Genomic DNA, 27,317 nt, shown 5'->3' with positions numbered 1-27,317 from the left:
CCACAAGTTTATTTATTTATTTTTAAGAGCCTTTTTTGTTTATTTTTCTTAAATTTTTAATTACGGGCAACTCAAAGTTCAAATTTTCTTTTTATTTATTTCTGTATTTTTTCAAAGCCATTTTAAAATACCAAATCACCATAATCGTATAGCACCTTTAACGACTTCCCGACGACCTTACTTGACTATGCTAATGCTAATGCTAATGACGTGATATTTATAGCCGCGCGTCTGTTCTCGCTGCGGTACAAACACCCACCGGCGCTGTACGGACCCGCCCCGCCGAGACTGACCGAGCGTGGGTGTTCTCCGTCGGCGTCGTCAGCACTTGTAGCGCGTGGTGTAAAAATAGAAAAATAACTCAACGCGATGAAAGTGAAAGTAGCATTACATGTGTGTCAAGGCCCCGCGGCTACATGCTAAAGCTAACGTAATTGTTTGTGTTTACTGATCGTTAAATTGGTTGTAACTTTTCTGGTGGAGGGTCCGTCAAAGGCTTTTCTTCGTGGATATGTTAGTGCTTTGTCAGAAATGTTTCACAGTGTGGCTTTAAACCTTTTCATCTTCATGGAGACCAAACCAGGCCAAGTTACAGGTCAGATCTGTGGAGAGGCGACCCCGCTCACCATCACAACATTGTTTTTCTAGGTATTTTTGAGCTATTAAACCACCTGTAATTTAATAAATGTAAGGTAAAGCTGTTTAATGTCATACTGTGGAACATTCCAGGCAGAGCAATGACATCTCCATAGCAACAAGGTGATGGATCCTCAACAAAAATTTACACAATGCAGCTTTTTGGTTCACAAAAATGTTACCGCCTAAAAATGTGCTATGTGCCTTTTTATTTAGGCTGTGCCACCAGCTTGTTTCCATGGAGATGATTTTGCTTTGCCCGGAATGTTCCACAGCATTATCTACCATCATAGAGTTCAGGTTACAGGTCAGATCTGTGGAGAGGTGACCCACTCACAGTCAGAATGTCTGCTTTTCTAGGTGTTTTTGAGCTATAAAACCACCTGTAATTGAATAAATGTAAAGTAGAGCTGTTTAATGTCATAGTGTGGAACATTCCAGGGAGAGCAATGATATATTCATAGAAACAAGAAGGCGACAGACCCTTCACCAGAAAGTTACACAATGCACCTTTTTGATCTGCAAACTGTCTATATTAATGTTACAAATTTAAAGATGTGCTATGTACCTTTTTATATAGGCTTTGCCACCTGCTTGTTTCCATGGAGATGATTTGGCTTTGCCTAGAACAAACATGTCAAACTCAGGCCCGGGGGCCAAATTTGGCCCGAGATATAATTATATTTGGCCCACGAGATCATCTCAGAAATGTACTAGAGCTGACTCAGCGGCTACAGATAGACTATAGAGACATTATTTATTTAAAATGTTGGATAACACTTTATATTAGGGACCACATATTAATAACTAGTTATTATGTTGTATGTTAATAAGTTAAATGCATAATAAGTGCTTAATTACATCTTTGTTCGTATTTATAAAGTACTTTTAATGAATTTTTGTCTAAGGCCGTATTTTGCGAGTACTCTCCCATTAATTATTTTCTTCCCATTAAAGTAGTGCAGATTACAATCGATGTTTTTGTGCAAACACTGAAATTTTTATAAGTATTAATAAGTGTTTGATTAATACCAACTAATAGCTAATTAGCAAACCAATTAACACTTAGTTACTGATTAATACATGGTCCCTAAACTAAAGTGTTACCAAATGTTGTTATTATTTTATATTCTGCTTGTTCTGGATTCAATGTTTAAGCAAAACTATTATTAAACATTTATTTATTTTAATCAGAAAAGGTTTAACATTACATATCTCAAAAGAACAAAAAAATGCAGATGTTGCTGCAATTCTTCAATAAATATTTAGTTTGGCCCACGACTTAGTCCCAGTTTTTAATTTTGGCCTCTGTGAATCTGAGTTTGACACCCCTGGCCTCGAATGTTCCACAGCATTATTTACCTTCATAGAGTTCAGATTGCAGGTGAGATCTGTGGAGAGGTGACCCCGTTCATAGTAAGAATGTACCAATAAAAACACCAGGAATATAATAATAATGCGCCAAAGCGGTAACATCTCCATGGTGACAAACAGGTGATCCATCCCCTATCAGAAAAGTTTCATAGTGCACCTTTAGTGGACTGTCATTGTCTTTGTGCAACGGAATACAATTACAATTTAGTTTCAGAAGACAGACTACAATTATTTTTTCATCGCAGAATTGTGTGGTGGAATCTTTTGATTGCGTCATTTTGCAGATCTATTGACCTGGTTGCTATCTCTGTAATTACTTGGCCTATCTCAGTGAAACAAAAAAGTTCAGTTTCTTCAATGCGAGATCGCAGTTAGTTAAAAAGACTTTACGCCACAAGATCCATAAGGCAAGTTTTCAGTCTAATCCCTGACAAAAGATAAGATAATAATGTAGAAAATATGACGCCGAAAACGTAAAAGTTTAAAGAAGTTACATTTTTGGAGTTTTCTACCGTATTATAACATTGTTCCCTCATCAAAAACATACCCGGAGATGTTTTAGATGTCATTCATGCATGTTTGAGCAATCTAGCAATCTCTCCCTATTGGAACCCTGCTCGCGGTTATCATACGATTCTGTACAAGGCTCCGCCCACAAGCCAACATCACCCATGCGCTCACACGACAATTCTTCATACATATACAAAAACATGATAGTAAAATGTACACAGCAACTTCGCAAACCTGGTGCGAAGTTGTGATGGCGCTCTGAAGGGGGAGTTACTTAGCGCAGAGAGCACAGGGAGGTAAGAAGTTGTTTTCTTTCTTTATTTCACATTTATTTAGTGGGTCAAGTTATAGAGACCAATCAGTATACAGAAAATCTTTAATTATCTATATATACCCACCCCCAGTCCACCAACCACACCCAACCACACACTTAAGCCGGACCCACAAGCACCCAACAGCCCACCCACCCAAGACACATATAATGTACACAGAGACCCGTGATACTCACTGTTTTTTTTCACAAGAGCCACATTGGAAGAGCAAAATCAAGAGGAGAGCCACTTATACCCAACAAATGCCAACATATCAAGTCACCATTGCAATTAAAACCATATTTACCTTAATACTGAGATGAGTGGAAGATGTCATGCATTATTACTATTATTAATCTGCATAAATAAACTCAACTCTACAACATATAAACCATAACCACTATAGATCCACATCAGCCTGTTTGACACAAGGCCCCAGGTTCCAAAATGGCCGCCCATTCAAGTCAATGGGCCGAGCTCAATGGTGCATGATTACAGATTTGCCTTTAGCTCGGTGAGGTACTTCCGGTGGCTGTGGGCCGACCGAGCCTGCGCAGTAATGCTCTTTTCTCCCTTGGGCACACTCGAATGGATGCAAACTCACGCACGGAGCGCGGGCTTGTGTATCACGTGATCGCTTTGACCAATCAGAGTGAGAGGAGCTAGAGCGGAGCAGAGCAGAGCCAACGATTATAAAGCGTTTTTTAAGACAACTGAAGGATTTGGAGCTGAGAAAAAGTGTATAATCAAAAAATAGGTAAAAATCGCCACTAAATCTGACATTTTTGAAAGTTGTAGGTGCATTGTCAGCTGAACACAGTCAGTTTGTGATTACACTGTGCTCTATGAGAAAAATCTTGTCTCGGCCCACGGGATTGTTTCCGCTGTAGTACCAGTGAGTGACCACTACATCAACTGGAGGCAGCTACAAGCAGCAATACTGTATCCAGTTATATTAATAGATCCATGGTTTGACATTATAATGTGTTTAATTCAGCTTTGACACATTTGTTTATGTTTTACAGAAACAAAACTTAAAACCACATGACTCATTTGCATAAACTATAAGCCTGAAAAAAAATCAGCTCTTTCCTTGTGCTCTGATATGGTTCAGCTTCTGTCAGACTAAAGGACACGACTCAGTGGAATATGAGTGTTCTTTCTGTGACAGAGGGGTGTTGATGATGATGGTGAGTCTGTTCTGTGTGTGTGTAGTGTTGGAGATGGTTCGGTTCATGTTTTCAGAGATTATGCATGGGCCGATCATATGACTGCAGATTGTACGTGTGCAGGTTTAGTGCAGCTCTTTATTTAACAGTCACTTCACTTTATTTATGTTGGTCATTTTATTTAGATGATGTTAATTAAGAGCATGGACTACTTTTTAAAAATGCGGCTCAGGCAGCGGGTTGGTGCAATATTTTCAATTTTTTTTTGCAGAGTCAGAGTTGCAGGTGGGTTAGTTGAAAACATCGGTTGGGTTTGGGTTGTTTATAACATGGACCCATGCATCACTGGTTGTTGGTGTCAAGGCGCCCCCTTTAGGAAACACCATTAATTAAGCCTTGATTTATACTTAGTGTAATGCAGATTTTTTTTTTGCAATGCTCACTACATGTTTATCTAGCACATTTGAAAAAAATATACTGGCTGTGTTACTATTTTTGTTATAACCTTGCGAGCCACCAATTAAAGCTTGGCGAGCTGCGCAACGAGTATCCCTGATATAGCCTTTCATAATAACATTACAAAGACTAGTAAACTACAGTACGTGCTGTTTTCTGTGAATTATTCTCACAGAAATATCTACAAGACTAGATCCATTGTTTTGACAAGTAAACCACGACTATTAACTATACAATCTATACAAAACTATACGATCATAAACGATAAACTTTTGTGCCTTTGTTAACATTATTATTAGTTTGTACAACCATAAAAAAAGCAAACAAAATCCTTAATTTTTTTCATTCTCATTGTGTTTTTTTTTTTTTTTGTACGATCATAAACGATAAACTTTTGTGCTTTCGTTAACATTATTAGTTTGTACGACCATAACGAAAACAAAAAATCCTTACATTGTTTTACTCTCATTGTGCTTTATTTTGTACGATCATAAATAATAAACTTTTGTGCTTTTGTTAATGTTATTATTAGTTTGTACGATCATAAACGAAAACAAAAAATCCTTACATTGTTTTATTCTCATTGTGCTTTATTTTGTACGATCATAAACAATAAACTTTTGTGCCTACGTTAACATTATTATTAGTTTGTATGATCATAAATGGTAAAATTTTGTGCCTTCTTTAACATTATTATTGGTTTGTTTGACCATAAACGGGGGGAAAAAATCCTTACATTCTTCATTCTCACTGTAGTTTATTTTGTATAATCATAAACGATAAATTTTTGTGCGTACGTTAACATTATTATTAGTTTGTACAATCATAAAAGATAAACTTTAGTGCCTTTGTTAACATTATTATTAGTTTGTACGACCATAAATGAAAACAATAACAAAAAAAATCATTAAATTTTTTTCATTCTCATTGTGGTTTATTTTGATACGATCATAAACAATGAACTTTTGTGCCTTCGTTAACATTATTATTAGTTTGTACGATCATAAACGATAACATTAATGAAAGCACAAAAGTTTTTTATTAGTTTGTATGATCATAAACAATAAACTTTTGTACCTTCGTTAACATTATTATTGGTTTGTATGATCATAAATGAAAAAAAAAAAAAAAAAAAGTCCTTACATTTTTTCATTCTCATTGTGGTTTATTTTGATATGATCATAAACGATAAACTTTTGTGCCTTCATTAACATTATTAGTTTAACGATCATAAACGGGGGAAAAAAATCCTTACATTCTTCATTCTCATTGTAGTTTATTTTGTACGATCATAAATGATGAACTTTTGTGGCTTCGTTAAGATTATTATTAGTTTGTATGACTCTAATACAGTATGATACAAAAAAAAAAGAAAGAAAGAAATTGGGCTGAGTATGCATAGTATGTCATTTCTTTTGCTATATGTAAACATACCTAAAGTTTCGTCATCAATGTACAGAAGCAACCACATCGTTTTTTTTATTTTTGAAACTATGTCATGAACAGGGATGGGTTAATGTACGTTTTTTTTCTTCCCACTCCTTTTCGAGAAATGTGCTTTTCTGTTGTTTATAAGGTTAGTATGTGTATGATTATCGTTTTGCTCTTGGCACAAACTTAAGATAAAAATTAATCAAATCAAAAAATGAAATGTTATGTGTTAGTCGTGAATACCTCATAGTAAGTGTAAAACGCCCTCTTTAGTAATGTCAATTTTCAGTTTTGGTATCTCTTTCAAAAAACGCTAATCTCCCGTAGAGTTGTATTGACCCGCGTTTTATAACATCATCAAAGCAGTCTTCGGTTTCTCGACAGTGTCCCTTGTCAAAGACCCGATTTCTTCTCCATTTTCCACAGACTAACAGCTGACAAAATACCAATACGATCTCGTTTAGCGTCCTAAAAAGCATGCTAGCCATCGACGCGGGGTAATCGATGGCGCTGCTTGGCTCACGTCGGGCGGAGTGCGGGGAAAGGCTCTTGGCCACGTCGATTCTCCAATACCTCACGAAGGACGCATTCAAATATTGTCGGTTGTCAACAAGTGAGGCGTGGATCTGTGCGGTAATCACCAAGATGCCTGGAGACGGGTGTGCAGCTGCCAGATAGTTAGGTCAGCTGTGGAAGACGAGGGCGGGGGTTAAATTCCTGAATCTGAGCTAACGGAGAATGGAATCTGTGAGCTTTTAGGCATGTTATAATCAGTGTTGGGGAGTAACAGATTACATGAACCAGGAGTTACATATTCAGAGTACAAATTATGAATAACTGTATTCAGTTACAGTTACTGTTTCAGTGAGTGGTAATTAGATTACAGTTACTTTGTTGAAATAAAGGGATTACATGACGGTATTTTCCTGGTTTCACATTTGGGCTTTATCTCTTTTTTTTTCCACGGTATTCCACTTATTGCTGGATACTGAACCAGGTCCAAACCAGGTCTAAACCAGATCTAAACCAGGTCCAAACCAGATCTAAACCAGGTCCAAACCATCTCTAAACCAGGTCTAAACCAAGTCTAAACTAGGTCTAAAACCAGGTCTAAACCAGTTCTAAACTAGGACTATAACCAGGACTAAACCAGAACTAAACCAAGACTAAAACCAGGTCTAAAACAGGATTTAACAGGATTAAATCATAATAATACTTTTAATACGGTTAAGTAAAGTCTGGGCTTTTTAAATTTCTTTTATCAGACAAAACATCTTATGTGAAGATTTCCTCATCTTTGCTTCTCAACAGCAAATCAAGTAATCCAAAGTATTCAGATTACATTACTCACTTTAAGTAATTTAATGGATTACGTTACAAACTACATTTTGGGGTCCGTAATCTGTAATCTGTAGGGGAATACATTTTAAAAGTAATCCTCCCAACACTGGTTATAATGTTGTTACTTCATCAAAAACAGACCTCAAGTTGTGTTTTCATTCACACAACTGCTTAACCTTTTATTATTAGTCTGTCTGAACTGCCTTTTACATTTAGTTCAATAGAGATGAAGTTTAAAAACACAGTGGAGCACTTCTTGTATTACCACATGACATGAAGTGGAACAGTGCTTTCAGTTTGAGCAAATAATTCAACCTAAATATGCAGGTTTTGTGTTTCAGAAAGAAGTCTTTAAAGGTGCACTGTGTAACTTTTCTGTTGGGGTGTGTGTAAGTGGCTCGTCTCCATGGAGATGTTGATTTGTTTTGAGCGTCTGGTTTATAATTCAGTCGCGGGTGTCTTTGTTGTTCATTTCGTACAGTGAGAGGGGTCGCCTCTCCACCTCTCCACACATGACCCGTAACGCGGCCTAGAGACATCGCCTACTCGTATCCATGGAAACAGATGTGGTTAATGTCATACGGTGGAACATTTCATGCCATAAAGAAATAACATCTGTCTGTCTGTGTATCTATCAATCTACGTTAGTTAGGTTAGGTCGCTTTATTCGTACCCGTAGGTAAATTTGCTTTGCAGATTTGAGAGACAGTTTCCACATTTCACATTTCATTCATCCACAAAACACATATAAAAACACAATTACAAAATCAAGTGTTACAGTGCTCCAGTGCAGAATGGTTTGTTCCATAAACGACCAATTAAATTCATCCGTCACGCTTGGCTAAAATCGCATTAAATATTAAATATGTTAAAAACACACAATCTTAGATAAATAGATTACAATTTATTCATAAGTACGACAGCATCTATCTGTCTATGATCTATCTGCCAATCATGTACTTTTATCCATGGAAACAGATGGGTTTAATGTCATACTGTGGAACATTTCATGCAAAAAAAATAACATCAGTCTATCTATCTATCTATGTTTCTATCTCATATACAGACAAATAAATCAACATTATGATATATATATTTTCGAACGAGTTAGGACTACATCTGTACAACAATGAACAACTCGTTCACACACACACACACACAGCACACACACACATCCAGACACTAAAGTCTTGCCCAAGGACACAATGTTATTACGCTCTGATCAGCTCAGTCAGTAATATTATGTGCCACATAATTTAGTGCTTCAGTGTGTACCTTTAATGTTTTTGTTTCTTTTTGTCATATTTTAAAAAACCATTCACATTGTATTTTTACCTGCAGATGCCGATTAAATGGATGGCCCTTGAGTGCATCCACTACAGGAAGTTCACCCACCAGAGCGACGTGTGGAGCTACGGTGAGGGACTATTTTCCTCAACGATTTCTGTTCATGTTCAAATTCCTTTTCTATATGATCGTCTTTCCGTGCTGTAGGAGTGACCATCTGGGAGCTGATGACGTTTGGAGGAAAACCTTACGACGGCATTCCCACCAGAGAGATCCCGGACATCCTGGAGAAGGGAGAGAGACTGCCCCAGCCGCCCATCTGCACCATCGACGTCTACATGGTCATGGTCAAATGTGAGTACTGCACTATACAGTTTATTTTTTATTTTAACTCGTCAAAGAGCCTCTCCTGCCGTGTTTTTTTTTTTAACCCTGCGTGTATAATCCAGAGAAGTGGGCGGAGATAGGGGATGCGTGAAAACTGAAATTCTCTGAGCATTCAAGACTCAAACAGAGCACAGTATTTGCCCGGGATCCAGAATACACACTCTCAATACTTGACCAAGATTTGAGTCGGTGTGGAATCTCCCTGAGTTCAGATGGGTGTGATTGAGGTGGATTAGCCAATCAAGGACACACATGGTCTGTCTTTTTCAGTCCTTCTCAGTTATTTGGAAGATGGAAGAAGAAAACATTTTGCGCCCCCCACTCCACAGACCAAACGTGGATGAATCGCACCATCGCCTTCAGTAGCTTAAATACGAGCGCAAACGTTTTAGTCGCGTCTCCAAAGTGACTCCCGGGAACAGACGTAGCATTTGTTCGTCCGTATTCCGCGCTCCACTCACCGGCGTTATGAAACAGTCCACTCCACTCTCCTCCTCGTCTTTAAAGGTGATGTTATAGTTTGTCAGTATCAACCCCTCTGCTGTTTGGTACTCCACCTTATATGATGCTATCAGAGCTCGCTGGTTTACTGAAGTAGCATTCACAAAGCGGGATGATTGTCGGCAATATTCTGCAAAACTCAAGTGGCTTATCAGTGTAATGTCTTTAAGTGACGCCGTAATTTATTAGTCTTCGTGCTGTTCGCGTGCCAACATTTTTAGTTACAGTAAACACACGGGTCTTTCGTCGTTTCCCACCGTAGTCACAGTGAAGCTGAGCGCTACATACGCTTTACATACAGTTTGTTCTCTCTTCATATCTGCTGCTCTGTGCTGTGTGTGCGTTTGCTTACTGCAAAAAAAAAACAACAACACTATAGCGCCAATACTCCCTGCGCACACTGACAATGAGAGCGTCACTGTCAACTACTGTGGTGGATGTGCAATTACACTTTATTCTAGTAGAGACAAAAAAAAAAAACTTGTTCCTCGACGTCTCTAGCCAGGATGGTGCCACCTAGTGCCTCTGCTCAACTTCATTTCTCTCTAGCGACTAGGTCAGGAATCAGAATACACTAGACGGTTCGCAAAAACCCGGGAAGTGCTAGTTCGGGCACCAGCCAATCAGCGAAGAGCTATACATTCTGTGTCGCCAACGATTCCTGAGATCGAGGATTTAAATCCAGAATAAAGAGAATGGTGAATTTCATCAAGACGAAAGAAGTTATTGTCCTCCTTCCTGCGGGATTTGGGAAAAGCTTAATATACCAGTTAGCCCCGTTAGCGGCGCATTACAAACGTCATGACCAAATAGCAGCGATTGGTTAAATGATAAAAAGTACCCGCCTACCATCGAGCGAACAAATTCTAACAAGCCAAGGTCAGACGGTTTCTACGAAGTGAAACTGGCTGATGAATCAGGCTACGAGGTCACACCCCCCCACCCCACTAATTGAGAAGGACTGGTCTACATAAACTGATATATAATATGTTATAAAAAAAATACACAGATATCAGTCTGGATTTGCCATGCAAGGACAATACAAGGATTTTTCAAACATGATTTTTCAACTGATAAAAACCTTAAGTATCATAATTTCCAGGCTATTGAGCACGCTCTTAAGCCTCCAACCCCATCAAAATACGACTGCGCGCCCCACAATCTAGAGCGCCCCATCCACGAATCCACTCAGATGTCACAGCACGACTTCAGTAAACTACAAATCCACACCACCCACAGAACACACAAACACACACGGAGCAGACAGCGACCTCGCAGCGAAAAAAAAACACCCACAGACACACTCATCACTCCACGCCGACGAGGAACGGAACGGAGGAACGAACCGAAAAAGCGAGTGCAATGTGCCACTTCTAGACACGACTGAACAACTGAGTCACTGCGAACACGCCGACAATCCGTTGGTCCCAGACAGCACCTCCCTACACGCCACAACTGAACAAAGCCCAGAGTCACCGTGAACGCAACAAACAAACAAAACCACTCACCCATCACACTGTTGTCTTTCCTTTAAAGTCCAATGCAAAGCTTGAAAATAGACCATTCTATGACAGTGCACCTTATAATCCAGAGCGCCTAATAGTGCGGAAAATACGGTAAATTAAGTTAATAATGAGGAAAACACTGGTTAAAATCTGATGTTATCCCTTTAAGAACAGAGACATTGGCAGGGATAGACAGTGAAAATAGAAATATTCTGACAGCGCTCTTGGTAGTTCTGAGATATTGACGTTTGAAGTGTACAGTACAGAAACAAGAATATTTGAAAAACTCTATTTCTACAAAAGTATAGGCACGACTGGCACGATCGATAGGCGCGATCTGCTGAGATGTTACTCAAATTACACTTTAATCTGAGCTTTATTTTAACACAATTAAAAGACAACTAGGCACAGATAGCAGTTAGTTATTCTCACCTTTTTTCCTTTTTTGTTGAAAATCAAGGTTCTAACAGCGTGAGAAAGTGAAGGACCATTTTTGTTTGCACATTTTTCATTCTCCTGCTTTTATTGAAGGGGAAGCGACGCTGAAATTTCCCCATTATGGCAAAAATAAAGGCCTTCTTACCTCTTCAGGTTTAGTTATGGAGGTGTTTTTGACCTTTAGCAGAAATATTTGGTCTCTTCAAAAAGGCCCGTGAATGTTCATATTGATCACAGACTTCTGAAAATGCCGTTTAAAGCCATTTTCTATTTTTTTTCTTAAACCTTTATGCTGATGTGTGCCACCGTGGTAACTGCTGAACATTCCGCCGTAGACATACACGTAGACAGTGTTGGGGAGTAACAGATTACATGTACGGCTGTTACGTAATCAGAGTACAAATTATGAGTAACTGTATTCGGTTGCAGTTACTGTTTTAATGAGTGGTAATTGGATTACAGTTACTTAGCTGAAATAAGTGGATTACAAGGCGATATTTTCCTGTTTTCACATTTTGTGCTACCTCCAATTTATTTATTTTTTATTTCGGTAATTCCACTCATTGCCGGAAACCCACACAGACCGTGCGCAGTAAGAGCGATGTAAACGATTTGTTCACGTTGGCGGCGTCAGTCACAATGGAAGAGGTCGAAGAGCCAGTAGAACAGAGGCAGCAGTGCACAGGTAAAAATGCATTTGTGTCTCTCGACGTGAGATATATATAAAAAAATAACAAATATAAAATCGCCTACAACTTAAATGTCAAACCGGAGCTACTGGCACTGGGGAAAACAACCTCTATAGGCTCATGATGTCTGCACCACTGTCCTATAGTGACCTGCCACATGAGGGGACACGCACACAAACACCCACAAACACAAACACACACACACCTTCATCATCGTCATTAACCTGAGAACGCGCGGACCATGTCTCCTTCCGTAGTTACTGCGCGGACACCGACGTGCTCCCGTGCGCCGCGTGTGGACTGCGTTTTCTCTCGTACGCTGCGTAGACCGCGCTTCCTCCTGTGCCTCTAAACCAGAACTAACACCAGGACTAAAACCAGAACTAAACCAGTCCACGACTAAACCAGGACTAAATTAGGACTAAACTAGGACTGAACCAGGACTAAACCAGGACTAAACCAGTCCAGGACTAAACCAGGACTAAACCAGGACTAAACCAGAACTAAACCAGAACTAAACCAGGTCTAAAATCAGGACTAAACCAGGACTAAACCAGGATTAAACCAGGATTAAAACCAGGACTAAACCAGGACTAAACCAGGACTGAACCAGGTCTAAACCAGGACTAAACCAGAACTAAACCAGAACTAAACCAGGTCTAAAATCAGGACTAAACCAGGACTAAAATCAGGACTAAAACCAGGACTAAAACCAGGACTAAAACCAGGATTAAACCAGGACTAAAACCAAGTCTAAACATTATGACACCTAACAGTAGTTTGGACATAATTTAAGGTGATCTCATATAAAAATAATTTCTCTATCAATAATATTTTTTTTAATATGGTTAAGGAAAGACTGAGCTTGTTATTGTCTTTTAAGCAAACAAAACATCTTATGTTCAGATTTCCTAGTCTTTGCTTCTCTACAGTAAACAGTTGCTTATTCATGGAGACTTTGACTCAACAGACAATTTGAAGAGAACAAACAAGAATTTACAAGAATTTAGGATGTGGTCGCTACATTCATGTCGTTTTAAAAAGCATGACAATATCAAGTAATCCAAAGTATTCAAATTACGTTACTCACTTTAAGTAATTTAATTATTATGTTACAAACTACATTTTGGTGTATGTAATCTGTAATCTGTAGGGGAATACATTTTAAAAGTAACCTTCCCAACACTGCACGTAGAACACCCCCAACGTGATCAGTAGGTCTCACAATGTGTCTAGAAGTCTGGTATCCTAAATTCGAAGACTTAGCTCGACGTTAATGTATTTTCCCGAGCAGTTCATTTTTTACAATCACACGCAACAAAACCGCGCTCCCGTCTGATTCACAAACATCTTTTTATTCAAATTCGTCAGCGCGCGTGTGAAATGAGAAGACGCTCCAGCACAGTTGTTCAGCCTTTGATGGGAGCGCGGGCCCTATCTCCATTTATTGTTTGTGAATCATGTTTGTACACCTCCGCCAGAGAGCCCGGGGTGCCACGTACTCAGCGCAGTTTAATCAAATACTCCTCTTTTAATATTCATCCGCCTTAGACTCTTATTGCAGCTGCCAGGCCTGGGTTGGAGAGGGGGAGTTGAGATGCAATGTACGAGATGGTTCATAAAATCTAGGGATACACTTAGGATCCCAGATACGCTTTGTAATCCTGACCGCTGGAACTTACGAGTTTAAAAAAGTTGTTGCTTGCATAAAGGGCCTATTTTACGCTATTTTCTGATATGTGTTGTAATGTTTTCTCCTCAAAAACATTGTATTTTGGAGTTGTATTTTCATTCAAACTCCACACACCTTCACTAGAGTCATTTGGTTGATCTCAGTCCTGGAATTGCCAATCTCTACTGAATGAAATGTAAAAGGTAAATGTTAACTTGAAAACTACCGCGACATGACATCACAAGTTGGAACAGAGCATTTTGAGCTTTGACAGATTAATAATAAGGAATACTCCAACATGTGTGAATGAAACAAAACACAACTCCAGGGATGTTTGTGAGGAGGTAACAACATTCTAACATGGCTTAAAGGTCACACGAGTCAATTTTATGTCATATAGGAACTCTAACACTACAGCCCTATAGGTTTATGTTAAAAAATGATATCTTACATTTGTGCACAAACCTTCTACCCAGGCTCAATTTCATTTCTCTCCGGCGACTAGGTCAGGAGTCAGAATACACTAGACGGTTTACAACAAGCCCAGAAGTTGTAGACCGCGCACTGGCCAATCAGCTGGCCTTGACAGTTTAGCCAGTGTACGCCGACGTATGAAAAATTTGGCAAATACGCCAAATACGTGTACGTCAAATAAGTTATAAATAAGTTTTGGTAAGTACGCTGGCTAAATGTCAAGGTGTGACAGAGCCATAAGGTGGAGGGTCTGCTACCTGCTTATCTTTGCATGGAATGTTTCACAGTAGGGCATTAAACATGTCTCCCTTGTATTTGTTCAATTATAGATGTTGTACAGCTTAAAAAAATAAAATAAAATTAAAAACAATTTCTTCGCATATGCAGGCTTGTCTCTCCATTGATCCAACCATTAACCTGTCTCCATTGTGTTTACGAAGTTTATTTACATACTGTCAAGGCAAACCAGTAATCTTATCTCCATGGAGACAAGCAGGTGACGGTCCATCCACCAGAAAAGTTACATAGTGCTAGTCAGAGTGGCCCCACCTAGTGCCTCCACTCAATTTCATTTCTCTCCAGTGACTAGGTCAGGATTCAGAATACACTAGACCCGGAAGTTGTAGATCGTGCACCGGCCAATCAGTGAAGAGCTGTGAAGCCATGACGTCAAACTCGTCGCACATGTCTGTGTCCCTTTTGTGGTACAGCACAACAGTAAACAAAGCATCGAGATGGATGTAGACGAAGACAGACATTCTGTGTTGGCAACGATTCCCGAGATCGAGGATTTAAAACTGGAACAAAGAGAATGTTTGGTGAATTTTATCAAAGGGAAAAACATTCTTGATCTTCTTCCTACGGCAGCGATTGTTAAAATAAAAAAGTACCCGCCTACCTAATCCTAATGCTGCGAGGTCAGACGGTTTCCACGAAGTGAAATCAGCTGATGAATCAGGCTACAAACCTCCTTCCCTTTAGGCTCTATTCACGCTTACGTCACAAACCAGGAAGACGTTTGGAAACATGCGATGACAACTTCCGGCGGGCTCTGTTCACGGTAGTAACTTTGACAAAATCTAGAAAAAATTAGAAAATGACCCAGTTTTCTTCATCTCTGTGTTATTGTAGTGTTCCGTTATGTTCGGCGAATCAACAGTTCCAACCATACCTCAGTTTTCATCATTTCCTCAACGCCGCACAACTCCGAGCGCACTGGGTACATGTGATTAGAAGAGACGAGATGCCAAATTCCAGATGATTCCAAACAGCACATACGTCTGCAGTCTTCATTTTACCACTGATCACATTTACTTCAGTGGGTTTGATCACAGTCGGTCGGTGAGCCCAGTGTCGGGAACTACACCAGAAGATGTCATTGCATGTTTCCAAACGTCTTCCTGGTTTGTGACCTAAGCGTGAATAGAGTCTAACCACGAAAGCTAAGCAGGGTTGGACCTGGTTAGTATTTGAATGGAAGAAGAACAGCGTATGTGTCAAGACACTTCACCCACATTGCCTAGTATTGATATTTTGCAGCTGATATCGACATTTCCTTGGGGTGTGATGTCTGAAGCTCTGTTATTCAAGTTACACCTTAATCTGGGCTGTAATTTAACACAATATGACCAGAAAGAGCTGCTTTACCTGGAACTATAACAGATAAGATGATGTGTGCTGTTAAACAAGTCTCTCACACATACAATTTTTTCAGTTGGTCACGTTCACCTTTTTTACTGAAAATCAAACTCCTAAACCGGACCTGTCAAAACGGTTCCTGGTTCGTTCCCCAGGTCGTCCGGGCTTTTCTGTGTGGAGTTTGCATGTTCTCCACGTGTCTGGGTGGGTTTCCCTCGGGCACTCCGGTTTCCCCCATCAACCTAAAAACACGCACCGTAGGGTAGGTAAAAACCCTCCAGCAAAGGCAGTCCTGACCAAGCCGAGATCAAAAACGAGATCACGTAGACAGGTCTCCAGGCGCCTCGTGTGCTGCCCGCTGCTCCTGAAAGGATGGGTGAAATGCAACGGGCAATTTCCCTACGGGGATAATAAAAGTACTACAAAACAAAAACAAAAAAGGACCAAACCCTTGTATTTAACAGAGACTCCTGAAAATGTGCAGTTTAAATCAATTTTGTTTTTGCACCATGGTAACTGATGAACATTCCATCGTAGGCATACATGTAGAGCACCCCCAGCGTGAAATAAATGTAAAGCAACAATAATAATAACAGCAGTTGCCTCAATGTCGACTTGACAAAATGATTGATTTGTAATGTGACTGTATTATTGTTATGTGGTGTATTGGAATGTTTCACAGTAGGGCATTAAACACAGAGTATTCCCCTCGCTTTTGTTCAATTACAAAAATACTTTTAAAAACGTGGATTGTTACTGCGTGCAGGCTCGCTTCTCCATAGATCTGACCATTAGCCCATCTCGATTGTAATTACAAAGTTTTTTTTTTTTCCCATAGTGTGGAATGATCAAGGCCAAAAAGTTATATCTCCATGGAGACAAGCAGGCGGTGGGAAAGTTACGCAATTCACCTTTAAGTACTACTACTAAGCCACTCCATGTGTAATCTTATTGGACGAATGACAGGAAGTGGGAGGAGCTTTTTCAGGCGCTCAGCAACTTCAACAACAGAATTTTTCATAAAGGCTACATTCAGACTGCAGGGCTTAATGCTCAATTCTGATTTTTTTTTGTGAAATCCGATGTTTTTGCGAGGTCGTTCACATTTCCAATTAAATGTGACTTGTATGTGACTCCAGTGTGAACATTAAACAGCGCAAAAGTGTCCCGCATGTTCACTGGAGACATGACGACATCAACCGCAGCGAGCGTCTCTGTGTTTATAGAAGTTGTCCAAACATGGACGCAGCATTGAGCACCTGGAGATTTTAAAGTTCCTCTCGTACCGGAGCCAGAACATGAACAACTTTCTTGTTTTAAGGAGGAGATTGAGAAAGAGAAGGACGAGGTTTTTGGCAGTTTTGTGGGGCAGTCTGTTGAAAGGAACATGTGACGTAGTGAAGAGTTCATTAACAATATTCATATGACGAGAAGAACGTTTATGTACATTTGTGGCTTGTTGATAACGTGTTGGTTGGATCAATGTGCTTTGGCCGTTCACACTCAAGTCACATGTCAAAAGATCGGATATGTATCGGTTTCAGGACCACATATCCAAGTGTCCTGGGTCCCATTTGAAAAAATCGGACCTGTGTAGTTCAGACTATGATTAAAAGGTCAGATACAGATCACATAGGGGCCAAAAAAAAAATCTGATTTGGGTCACTTCAGGCTGCAGTCTGAACGTAGCCTTAGTTTCATTCATAAACCAAAACCTTTTCATTTCCTTAAACGTAAAATGTTAATTACAGTTACACAAAGTGAAAATTCTGTGTACTTCTCGCGAAACCCCAATTTGTCACTTTCAGCCGCGACAATCCTTCGCCAAAAATGGGACAACAATATTTTCTATTCACCGTTGTAACACGCTCTAGCTTGTCATTCCTCCCGCTTTATGCCATGTTTATTTACATTTCACGCCGCATTCCAACTTTTTGAAAACAACTTTGGCACCCGATCCGTTCCAAGCTGTTCCAAGCTGTGGCCACTTCCAGCTATTGGCCTCCTCTCAATACAAAACATCCAAAAGACCATCAACTCACTTACATACAAGCTCCCAACTCCCACGTCGCCTCTCCCTGCCAAATCCGCGTGTATTTCATTATATTTTTACCGCGAATACTTTCATAATACTTTCTCATAATCAGTTTGGAATGACGCGTTCCAGCTACCAGACAAATATTAATCCAAAAGAATGTCAAGGAACGTAATAGTTATTGTGCAAAATAATAAAAAATAACATTACGGCAATTGCTTTTGACAGCGCTATGTGAACGCCCTGCAGCCATCTTTGCTAATGTTGTTGCCAATGGATTTCTTTGCCTCGAGCGGAGAAGTACAATTTTGGCGCTGTCCAGGTGCTAACGCTAAAAATATGATTGTCATAACTAGCAGCAAAGCGCTCAAGGCCACTTATTAATAACCATACGCTTCGCCATGTCCTCCCCAGACCTCTGCGTCCAGTTAAATATGAACCGCTGCGTTATCAAACTCAATCATGTGGATTTGGAAGTAGTTTGAGGTAGTCGCTGCAGATGCGGGTGGTGGCAACTAGCAATTTCACGTGTTTTTCCAGTTATACGTACTTTTCTGTCAGCTGTACATACCTTTTTTCCAGCTGTACGTACTTTTTCCTCAACTGTACATGCCCGGATACTTTTGTACTTGGGACAAACCAAATTTTTGCGATTTTTCTGTCAGCTGTACATACCTTTTTTCCACCTGTACGCGCTTTTTTTTCCAACTGTATGCATACTTTTTTTCCAACAGCACATGCCTGGATACTTGGGACAAACAAAATTTTTGAGATATGTTCGATCGAATGTACTCTCACAATATTAACTGTCTAAATGATAAAAACTGTGTAAAGTCTGTCAAAATTATGTATTTAAAACAGACCTATTCTGCAAAATCCACTTTTTTTAGAGCCTGTTTTCTTCGCCACCGTTCCACGCCCACTTACTTCATACTCTAATCTTATTTTCTCATTCGGTGATACACGTAGGATATGGCAATGACATTTTGGTACAGTTATTTTTATATATTTTCAAACTCAATCATGTGTATTTGGAAGTAGTTTGAGGTAGTCGCTGCAGATGTGGGTGGTGGCAACTAGCAATTTCATGTTTTTTTCCAGTTATACATACTTTTTTGTCAGCTGTACATACCTTTTTTCCACCTGTACGTGCTTTTTTTCCATCTGTAAACATTCTTTTTTTTCCAGCGGTATGTGCCCGGATACTTTGGTGCAATCGCTGGTTACTACTATTACCAAATTTTTGAGATTTGTTCGATCTTAGCTGTTTAAATAATAAAAACTGTGTGAAGTTTGTGAAAATTATTTATTTAAAACAGTTTTTTTCATCGTTTTCACCACTTACTTCATTCTCCAATTTTATTTTCTTATTTGGTGATACACATAAGATATGCCAATGATATTTTGGTACAATTATTTTTATATTTTTATATATTTTTGCACTTGTGATCTGCAGCTATCCATCGGAGGTGTCAACAGCTACACAGCACTTTGTTGTGTTGACATTTTTAGTGTAGTTTAGTTTAGTTTATTTATTTAATGAGACAGGGACAGTGCACAATATACATTCAACTTAACAGGAGAGATCCATTGTACCAGGTTATAACGCCAGTGCTAATTTCAAAGGTCGTCCCTGGGCAGGTTGATGTTATAGTTCATAAAAATTTGTGGCGAGATCAGCTCCTTTTGGGCTTGTTTCTTTCTATTGGACTTGTTTCTTTCTTAAGTTGTTTTAGATGAATATGAATACCATAAAAAATCATGAATATTTTAAAAAATGTTAGGAGCAGAGGGACGTAGTCAAGGCGGGGGCCACTCGTTGTCAAGGCCTTAACTATAAAGCACTGCAGGAAACACTGCGGGTGTCATAGATTATAACTGTACTAGCACAATATGTAAATGTAGAAAACAGAGCAGAGCTGATTTAAGTCTGACTTCAGTAAAAGGGCTAACTTTAATGGTTATGGGCAAACACGATTTGTTTTTGTTTCTATTTCTAAGAATAAATGCGGTGAACTTGTCAAACTCTGATATAAATACATTTAATGTTTGTATCATTTAATACATGAAGGCATTTGAGCTTTGCAATAGGCTTTGGGCGACAGTATCTTGTTGTCAGTGTTTGTCCAATGATTTGCAGGTTGGTGGTTTGAATTAGGGGTGTGCAAAAATATCGAAATATTATATCGTTTAATGTGATGATACAGTATTGAGATTGACTTTACTAAATTATTTTGTTACAGAGCTAAAGTTTTGTTGCTTGTTCAGAGGAGGGAAGCTTGTTTATGCAACACATCTGACATTTTCACTGTTTTGAGGATTAAAATGTTAGTTTCTTTTCAGACGTGGTTTAACAAAGACTTTTAGTGTCACAGACATGATTTAGCCTTTATTTTTTATTGAATTGTATCGAATCGGTTTGAAATGTATCGTATTGAGATATATATCATAGCGTGGCCTATGTATCGAGGTATGTATCGTATCGTGGCCTATGTATCGAGGTATGTATCGTATTGTGGCCTATGTATCGAGGTGTGTATCGTATCGTGGCCTATGTATCGAGGTTTGTATCGTATTGTGGCCTATGTATCAAGGTGTGTATCGTATCGTGGCCTATGTATCGAGGTTTGTATCGTATCGTGGCCTATGTATCGAGGTATGTATTGTATCGTCGTCTGTGTATCAAGGTATGTATCGTATTGTGGCCTATGTATCAAGGTATGTATCGCATTGTGGCCTATGTATTGAGGTTTGTATCGTATCGTGGCCTATGTATCGAGGTTTGTATCGTATCGTGGCCCATGTATCAAGGTATGTATCATATCGTGGCCTGTATATCGAGATATATATTGTATCGTAGCCTATGTATCGAGGTATGTATCATATCATGGCTTATGTACCAAGGTATGTAACGTATCGTGGCATATGTATCGACGTATGTATCGTATCGTGGCCCATGTATCAAGGTATGTATCATATCGTGGCCTGTATATCGAGATATATATTGTATCGTAGCCTATGTATCGAGGTATGTATCATATCATGGCTTATGTACCAAGGTATGTAACGTATCGTGGCATATGTATCGACGTATGTATCGTATCGTGGCCTATGTATCAAGGTATGTATCATATCGTGGCTGATGTATCGAGGTTTATATATTGTATCGTAGCCTATGTATCGAGGTATTATTGTATCGTGGCCTATGTATCGAGGTATGTAACTTATCACAGCCTGTGTATCAAGGTATGTATCGAATCGTGGCTTATGTATTGTATCGTGGCCTATGTATCAAAGTATGTAACTTATCATGGCATATGTATCAAAGTATGTATCGTATCGTGGCCTCTGTATCGAGTTATGTAACATATCATGGCCTATGCATTGAGGTATGTATCTTATCGGTAACTTCTTAATGATACCCAGCCGTAGTCTGAATCCCAGTCTCGACATAAACGTCACTGGTTGATCAGTCAGATGCAATTCCAGCTCCCGCCGATAAACGCTGTTGTTGTGTCCTTGGACAAGACACTTAACTCCCCTGCGTACACTGGTGTGCGAATGCGTGCGCAAATGGTTGAGCGGTTTGTTGATGTAAAAAGCGTTGAGTGCCTTGAAGGTGGAAAAGCGCTGTATTAAAATGTGACTGTTTTCCATGTGTTTAGCGTCGGCGTCAGAACACATAATAAACACGTTCAAAGAGTGAATTTAGTTCAATAAAAAAGGTGCCAAATTGGACCGGGTGCCAGAATGGGTAATGACAGTCCCCACTGAAGATAAAAGAGGTTGTGATTAGCATGCTAATCGTGCAGTGTTTAAATGGGCTAAGTGCTAGCATGGAGAGAAGCTTCATGTTGAAATTAGAGCGACCAAGCTAAACAGATTGTCCTTGCCCGATTTGGCACCCGCTCTGATTTGTCTGTGTTTTGTTGCTGTATCCACTCTGCTAGGTATTGCTAAGCTTAAATTTATTCACATCAGATTTGACAGTTTCAAAAAGTTTATTCGCGCAAACAGAAACAAACAATTAGATATGACCATAATCATCAAGAGCACAGCAGCGTCGTTATACTCTGCAGCTATTAGCCAACCACTCCCTATGTTCTCCTATTTTTATACTTTGTACTGAAATTACACGGGGGGTGTTCTTCCTGCGCACCTACGGCAATCTAGACCAGTTTCTCCAAACCTACAAATACTAAAATAAACAAAATAATCATAAAACTTGAAAGGACTTTTATGTTATTTCTGTCTGGATTTATTTTTTTTTTTTTACCTAATTACAAGTTCCAGAATCTCATTTTTAGTGTGATGTGCTTCTAGCCTGATTCATCTGTCGGTTTCATGTTGTGGAAACCGTCTGACCTCGCAGCATTAGAATTAGTTTGCTCAACAGTAGGCGGGTACTTTTTTTATTTAACCAATCGCTGCTATTTGGTCATGACGTATGTAATGCGCCGGAACTCTCAGTGGTGTCCAAGTAATTGCCAGCACAACAGCAAACAAAGCAGAGAGTGAACATGTCTGTCATTGATCATTGTTGTTTCTTTGAGGTGAACTTGCGAATTAAAGGTACAATAAAAAATGCAAAGTTTGTATTTGACAAAGGAAGTCCAAAGGTAGATAGCGTATGCAGTCTGCTATCACAACTCAGGTTGGTTCAGCTCTTTGCTGATTGGGCGGTGCGTGTTCTACAACTTCCGGGGTTCTTGCAAACCGTCTAGTGTAGGTGTGTTAAACTCAAATTCATAGAGGCCAAAATTAAAAACTGGGACTAAATCGTGGGCCAAACTAAATATTTACTGAAAAATTTCAGCAACATATTTTCTCTTCTTTCGAGATATGTAATGTTTAACCTTTTCTTATTAAAATAAATGTTTAAAAATAGTTTTGCTTAAACATTGAATCCAGGACAAGTATAATATAAAATAATAACCACATTTTAAATAAATAATGTCTCTGTAGTCTATCTGAAGCCGGCGGATAGCTCTAATCCATATTTGATATGATCTTGTGGGCCAAATATAATTATATTGCGGGCCAAATTTGGTCCCCGGGCCTGAGTTTGACATGTCTGGTTTAGTGTATTCCAATTCCTAACCAAGTTGCTGGAGAAAAATGGAATTGAGCAGAGGCACTAGGTGGCACCAGCCTGGCTAATATACTTCAGCTTTGACATGAGAATTGTCAATATGAATGCTCATATACAGTACTATACCTCAGTTGGTAAAGTGTGATCTGAAGGTTTGCGGTTTTAATCCCACTTTTGACATGAACATTATGGGTAGAGCGAGTGTCTGCGAACACTGGTGTATGAATGTTTGTGTGAATGGGTGATCGGTTCCCTGACGTAAAGAGCTTTGCGTGTGGAAAAACATTGAGACCATTTACCCTTTACCTATTCTTATGTTTATCCCAAGTAATTCAGGCGAAATTTGAAATCTGACTTTCTTCTTTGTTGCGCTTGTTCCCACTTATAATGAGAATAGATCAGACAGAAGCCAAAACTGCAGAGTCTCGGCTTCACAAAGAGTCCAGCCAGTTGTTTGTGCTCCAAAGGGTTCAGACACAGATTCAGTTTGAAACGAGAGTCAGACATTTTAGGGAAAATAGGCCAGAACATAGGGAGTTAATAGTTTTTCAAATATAACATTATTTTTCCTTTCAATTTTGGCTCTTAGCTGTTATCGCTGCATCGGATTTACAACGAGACACTAAATAATTTCAGTAATTTCACAATGTACGCAACAAATGCATTTTATCACACCGTCGTTTCAAAAAAGCCAACCATTGTTCACGATGAAGTTGCCGATCTTTTATTTTTCAAAGCGTATCCGTGAAAATCTTGCATGTTTTCCAGTGTCATAATGATAATAATTACATCACTATTGTGTTCTTTTACAATGGACGAAAATAACAGGTTGGAGTTACAATCTCTTATTTTTAAACCAAACTTTTCTCCATCAAGTTTTTCTTTTCTTTTTCTCTCACGCTCCCTTTCTCTCTCTTCTCTCCTCAGGCTGGATGATTGACGCAGACAGCAGACCCAAGTTTAAGGAGCTGGCCGCCGAGTTTTGCCGAATGGCGCGTGACCCCCAGCGCTACCTGGTCATTCAAGTGGGTACTATTTCTCCATCAATATTTCAACGTTTTTTTATCCCCGAATTTCACTAGACTGATTCTTTTTTTTTTTTCTCGCCGGTCGCAGGGGGATGACCGCATGAAGCTGCCCAGCCCGAATGACAGCAAGTTCTTCCAGAGCCTGTTGGACGAGGAAGATTTGGACGAGCTGATGGACGCCGAAGAGTATCTGGTGCCGAAGGGGTTCAACCTACCCCCTCCGTCCTACTCCGCGAGGCCCAGGGTGGACTCCAACAGGGTGAGACCAGCTTATGCAACGCTCAAGCAATAAATACACATTAATATAGCGACTAGAGTGAGCTAATTATATTTTGATGGACATATTTAGAATTTATATTGACTCTTGTGAGCTTTAAACCGTGCTAGAATGTCGTTGCCTCATCAAAAACATGCCTAGAGTTGTGTTTTGTTTCGTTCACACACTTGAGTAACCCTTTATGATTAGTCCATGTTCATCTCCAAAGCTCAAAATGTTCTGATCCAATTTATGATGTCATTTAGTGGTAGTTTTCAAGTTAAAAGCTACTTGTTACCTTTGAAATAATCCAAATGATTCTAGTAAAGGTTTATAGAGTTTAAGTGGAGCACTTCCTGTATTACCGCATGACATCACAAGGTGGAACAGAGTGTTTTCTTTTTGAGAGAACTCAGCTTAAATGTGCAGGATTTGTGTGTTAAACATGTGTGAATGAAACAAAACACAACACCAGGTCTGTTTGTGATGAGGAAACGCATTATAACATAGTTCACAAAATAGAGTCATATGGTCCCTTTAAATTTAAATTGTTGCTTTTATTTTTTATAGTTTTGATTTACCTTTTGTATAATTTTGTCAGTTTAAGTCTCTAATTTCTGCTGGTGCTTCGAGGAGTGAAGCAGTTTCAGTGAGGCTCAAAACAATAGCTGTAACATGAAAGTTCAAATCCAAGTCTGAAATGATCTAAGGCTGCGTTCAGACTGCAGCCTGAAGTGACCCAAATCTGATTTTTTGGCCTCTATGCTCCTGTATCTGATCTTTTAATGACAGTCTGAACCACACAGATCCGATGTTTTCAAATGTGACCCAGGACACTTGGATATGTGCTCCTAAAACCGATACATATTTGATCTTTTGACATGCGACTTCAGTCTGAACGGCCAAAGCGCATTCATCCCAACTACATGTCAGGCTCGGAGTCCAGTCAATGGAGGGAAAGCGAGGTTAGAGAGGTAATTCATATATAATACAAAAAAAGAGCCTGTGAGCCAAATAAAAGCACTATGCACTGGACAAGTTACTTTAAAACTGTAATGCGTTATTTATAACTTTTTACTGTCATTTCAAAGTAATTCATTACATTACAATATTACTGCATTTAAAATGTAAGGCATTATATTACTATTGCAGCACTTTTAAGTTACTCTCACCAAAATATGATGCTGAACTTTTACGCCGTATATGAACTGAACCAGGACTAAACCAGGTCTAATCCAGAACTGGCCCAGGTCTAAACTGCGCAGAGTTTTGCGTCGTTCCTTTCGCCCGCGGTTACCTGAAGGTCTACGCGGTCGCGTCTCTGGTGTTTCACCGCTGCTGATATCGCTGTGATTTTAGCGAATTTGTATGAAGAAAAACCCACCACTTCAATCCAGGTTAAAAAAGCATTGTAACACACGTTACTGACATTTGTACCGAGTAAAATATTATTTTTTCCTTGTAATGCCACATTACTGCGTTACAGCAAAAAGCAATGCATTACAGTAATTTGTTGCTTTTATACTGCATTACTCCCAACACTGAATACAAGGAGGCTAAAGACTTAAACAAACGAAGCGGCTGTGGATGTGTAACCTGTCCATTTTACGAAGAACTTGGATTGTATTTTGGGAAACAAGCCCAGCGTTTAGGCGACTTCCGCATGCGGGACACTTTGGGGCTTTTAAAGTTCACACTGGAGATCACATACAAGTCGCATTTAATTGGAAATGTGAATGACCTCGCAAAAAAGTCTGATTTCACACAAAAAAAAAAAAAAAAGAAGAATTGAGCATTAAGCCCTGCATATATCTTCACTAATGATTTTGGTGAGTATGGAATAAAACAGGATAGAGCATTGGCAAAAAAACAACTAACAAAAAAACAAAAAAAAACTACTTCTCTCATACCTATTACCACTTAGTTAAGAGATCTCTAAACTAAAGTGTGACCATATGTTTTCTTCTGGAAGGTCTGGAGGTCAGTTTTACCTGAAAATCTTCCATAGTACAGCTCAAAACAATCCAAACTATTCAAGCAGGTGACAGGCCCTCCACAAGAAAACTTTCACAGTGTCCCCTACTTCCAATATTCGTATTTTACTGTGTTTTCCAACTGTTCTAGGATAATTCAAGTTCTCTGAGCACGTTCTGAACAACTGAATTTTCATCAGCCCAATCCAAATGTCAAACAGATCGTGATTTACAAGGAATAACAATGACAAGGAGCTGCTAGCATAAATGTTGCTAATTGGATAGTGAAAGAGAGCGAGATCCAAGCCAAAAATGTACATCAGGGAATATGTTTGGATCACGAGCAACATGTCAAAAGATGAAATGAACGCCTTTTCCTTTGCCAATAACAAGCCTTGTTGCTGGGCCCATATTACGCTATTTTTTTTATCTGTTAACTAATAATGTTGTTTCCTCGTCACAAAAAGACCTGGAGTTGTGTTTGTTTTTGTTTCATTTGCACATGTCAGACCCTGCTTATTTAGGCTGAGTTCTTCTCTCCAACAAAAAACGCTCCAATCTGTGATGTCATGTTGTGATACAGGAAGTACTCCACTGTGTTTTTAAACTCTATACACCTGCACTAGAATCATTTGGATCATTTCAGCCCTGGAATTTCCAATCTCCTAGGTAAAAGGTAGCTATAAAAAAAAAAAAAAAACTACTGAAAACTACAACTACATGACATCACAAGGTGGAACAGAGCGTTTCGAGCTTTTGGAGATGTAGATAAAGCCTGATTCATCAGCCGGTTTCACTTAGTGGAAACCGTCTGACCTCGCAGCATTAGGATTCATTCGCTCAAAGGTAGGCGGGTACTTTTTTTAATTTAACCCATTGCTGCTATTTGCTCGTGATGTATGTAATGCGTCACTAATAGGGCTGGGTATCATTAAGAAGTTGCCGATACGATACATACCTCGATACACAGGCCACGATACGATACATATCTCAATACAGTGCACTTTCGATTCGATATGATATATTTCAAATCGATTCGATGTGGTTCAATAAAAAATAAAGGCTAAATCGTGGCTGTGATATTAAAAGTCTTTGTTAAACCACTTCTTGTGCA

The 27,317-nt window shown here is 39.3% G+C and overlaps 1 protein-coding gene across 1 annotated transcript in view; it reads left to right on the top strand.

Moving 5' to 3' along the window:
• The window catches only part of LOC110170911 (receptor tyrosine-protein kinase erbB-4), a gene marked incomplete at its 5' end in the record, with an annotated part of 420,000 nt that overhangs the window by 380,554 nt on the left and 12,129 nt on the right, over nucleotides 1-27,317 (top strand). Inside the window, 4 exons of the mRNA XM_055166723.1 lie at nucleotides 8,570-8,645; nucleotides 8,723-8,869; nucleotides 23,874-23,971; nucleotides 24,063-24,233. Of these exons, the coding sequence (XP_055022698.1) occupies nucleotides 8,570-8,645; nucleotides 8,723-8,869; nucleotides 23,874-23,971; nucleotides 24,063-24,233 (492 nt within the window). The remainder of the gene's footprint in view (nucleotides 1-8,569; nucleotides 8,646-8,722; nucleotides 8,870-23,873; nucleotides 23,972-24,062; nucleotides 24,234-27,317) is intronic.

Source organism: Boleophthalmus pectinirostris, unplaced genomic scaffold, assembly GCF_026225935.1.
Source record: "Boleophthalmus pectinirostris isolate CB_2022bp ecotype Guang Dong unplaced genomic scaffold, ASM2622593v1 HiC_scaffold_11, whole genome shotgun sequence".
Classification (NCBI taxonomy): domain Eukaryota; kingdom Metazoa; phylum Chordata; class Actinopteri; order Gobiiformes; family Gobiidae; genus Boleophthalmus; species Boleophthalmus pectinirostris.
The sequence above is the reverse complement of the archived record's forward strand: the minus strand, read 5'-3'. Positions and strand labels throughout refer to the sequence as shown.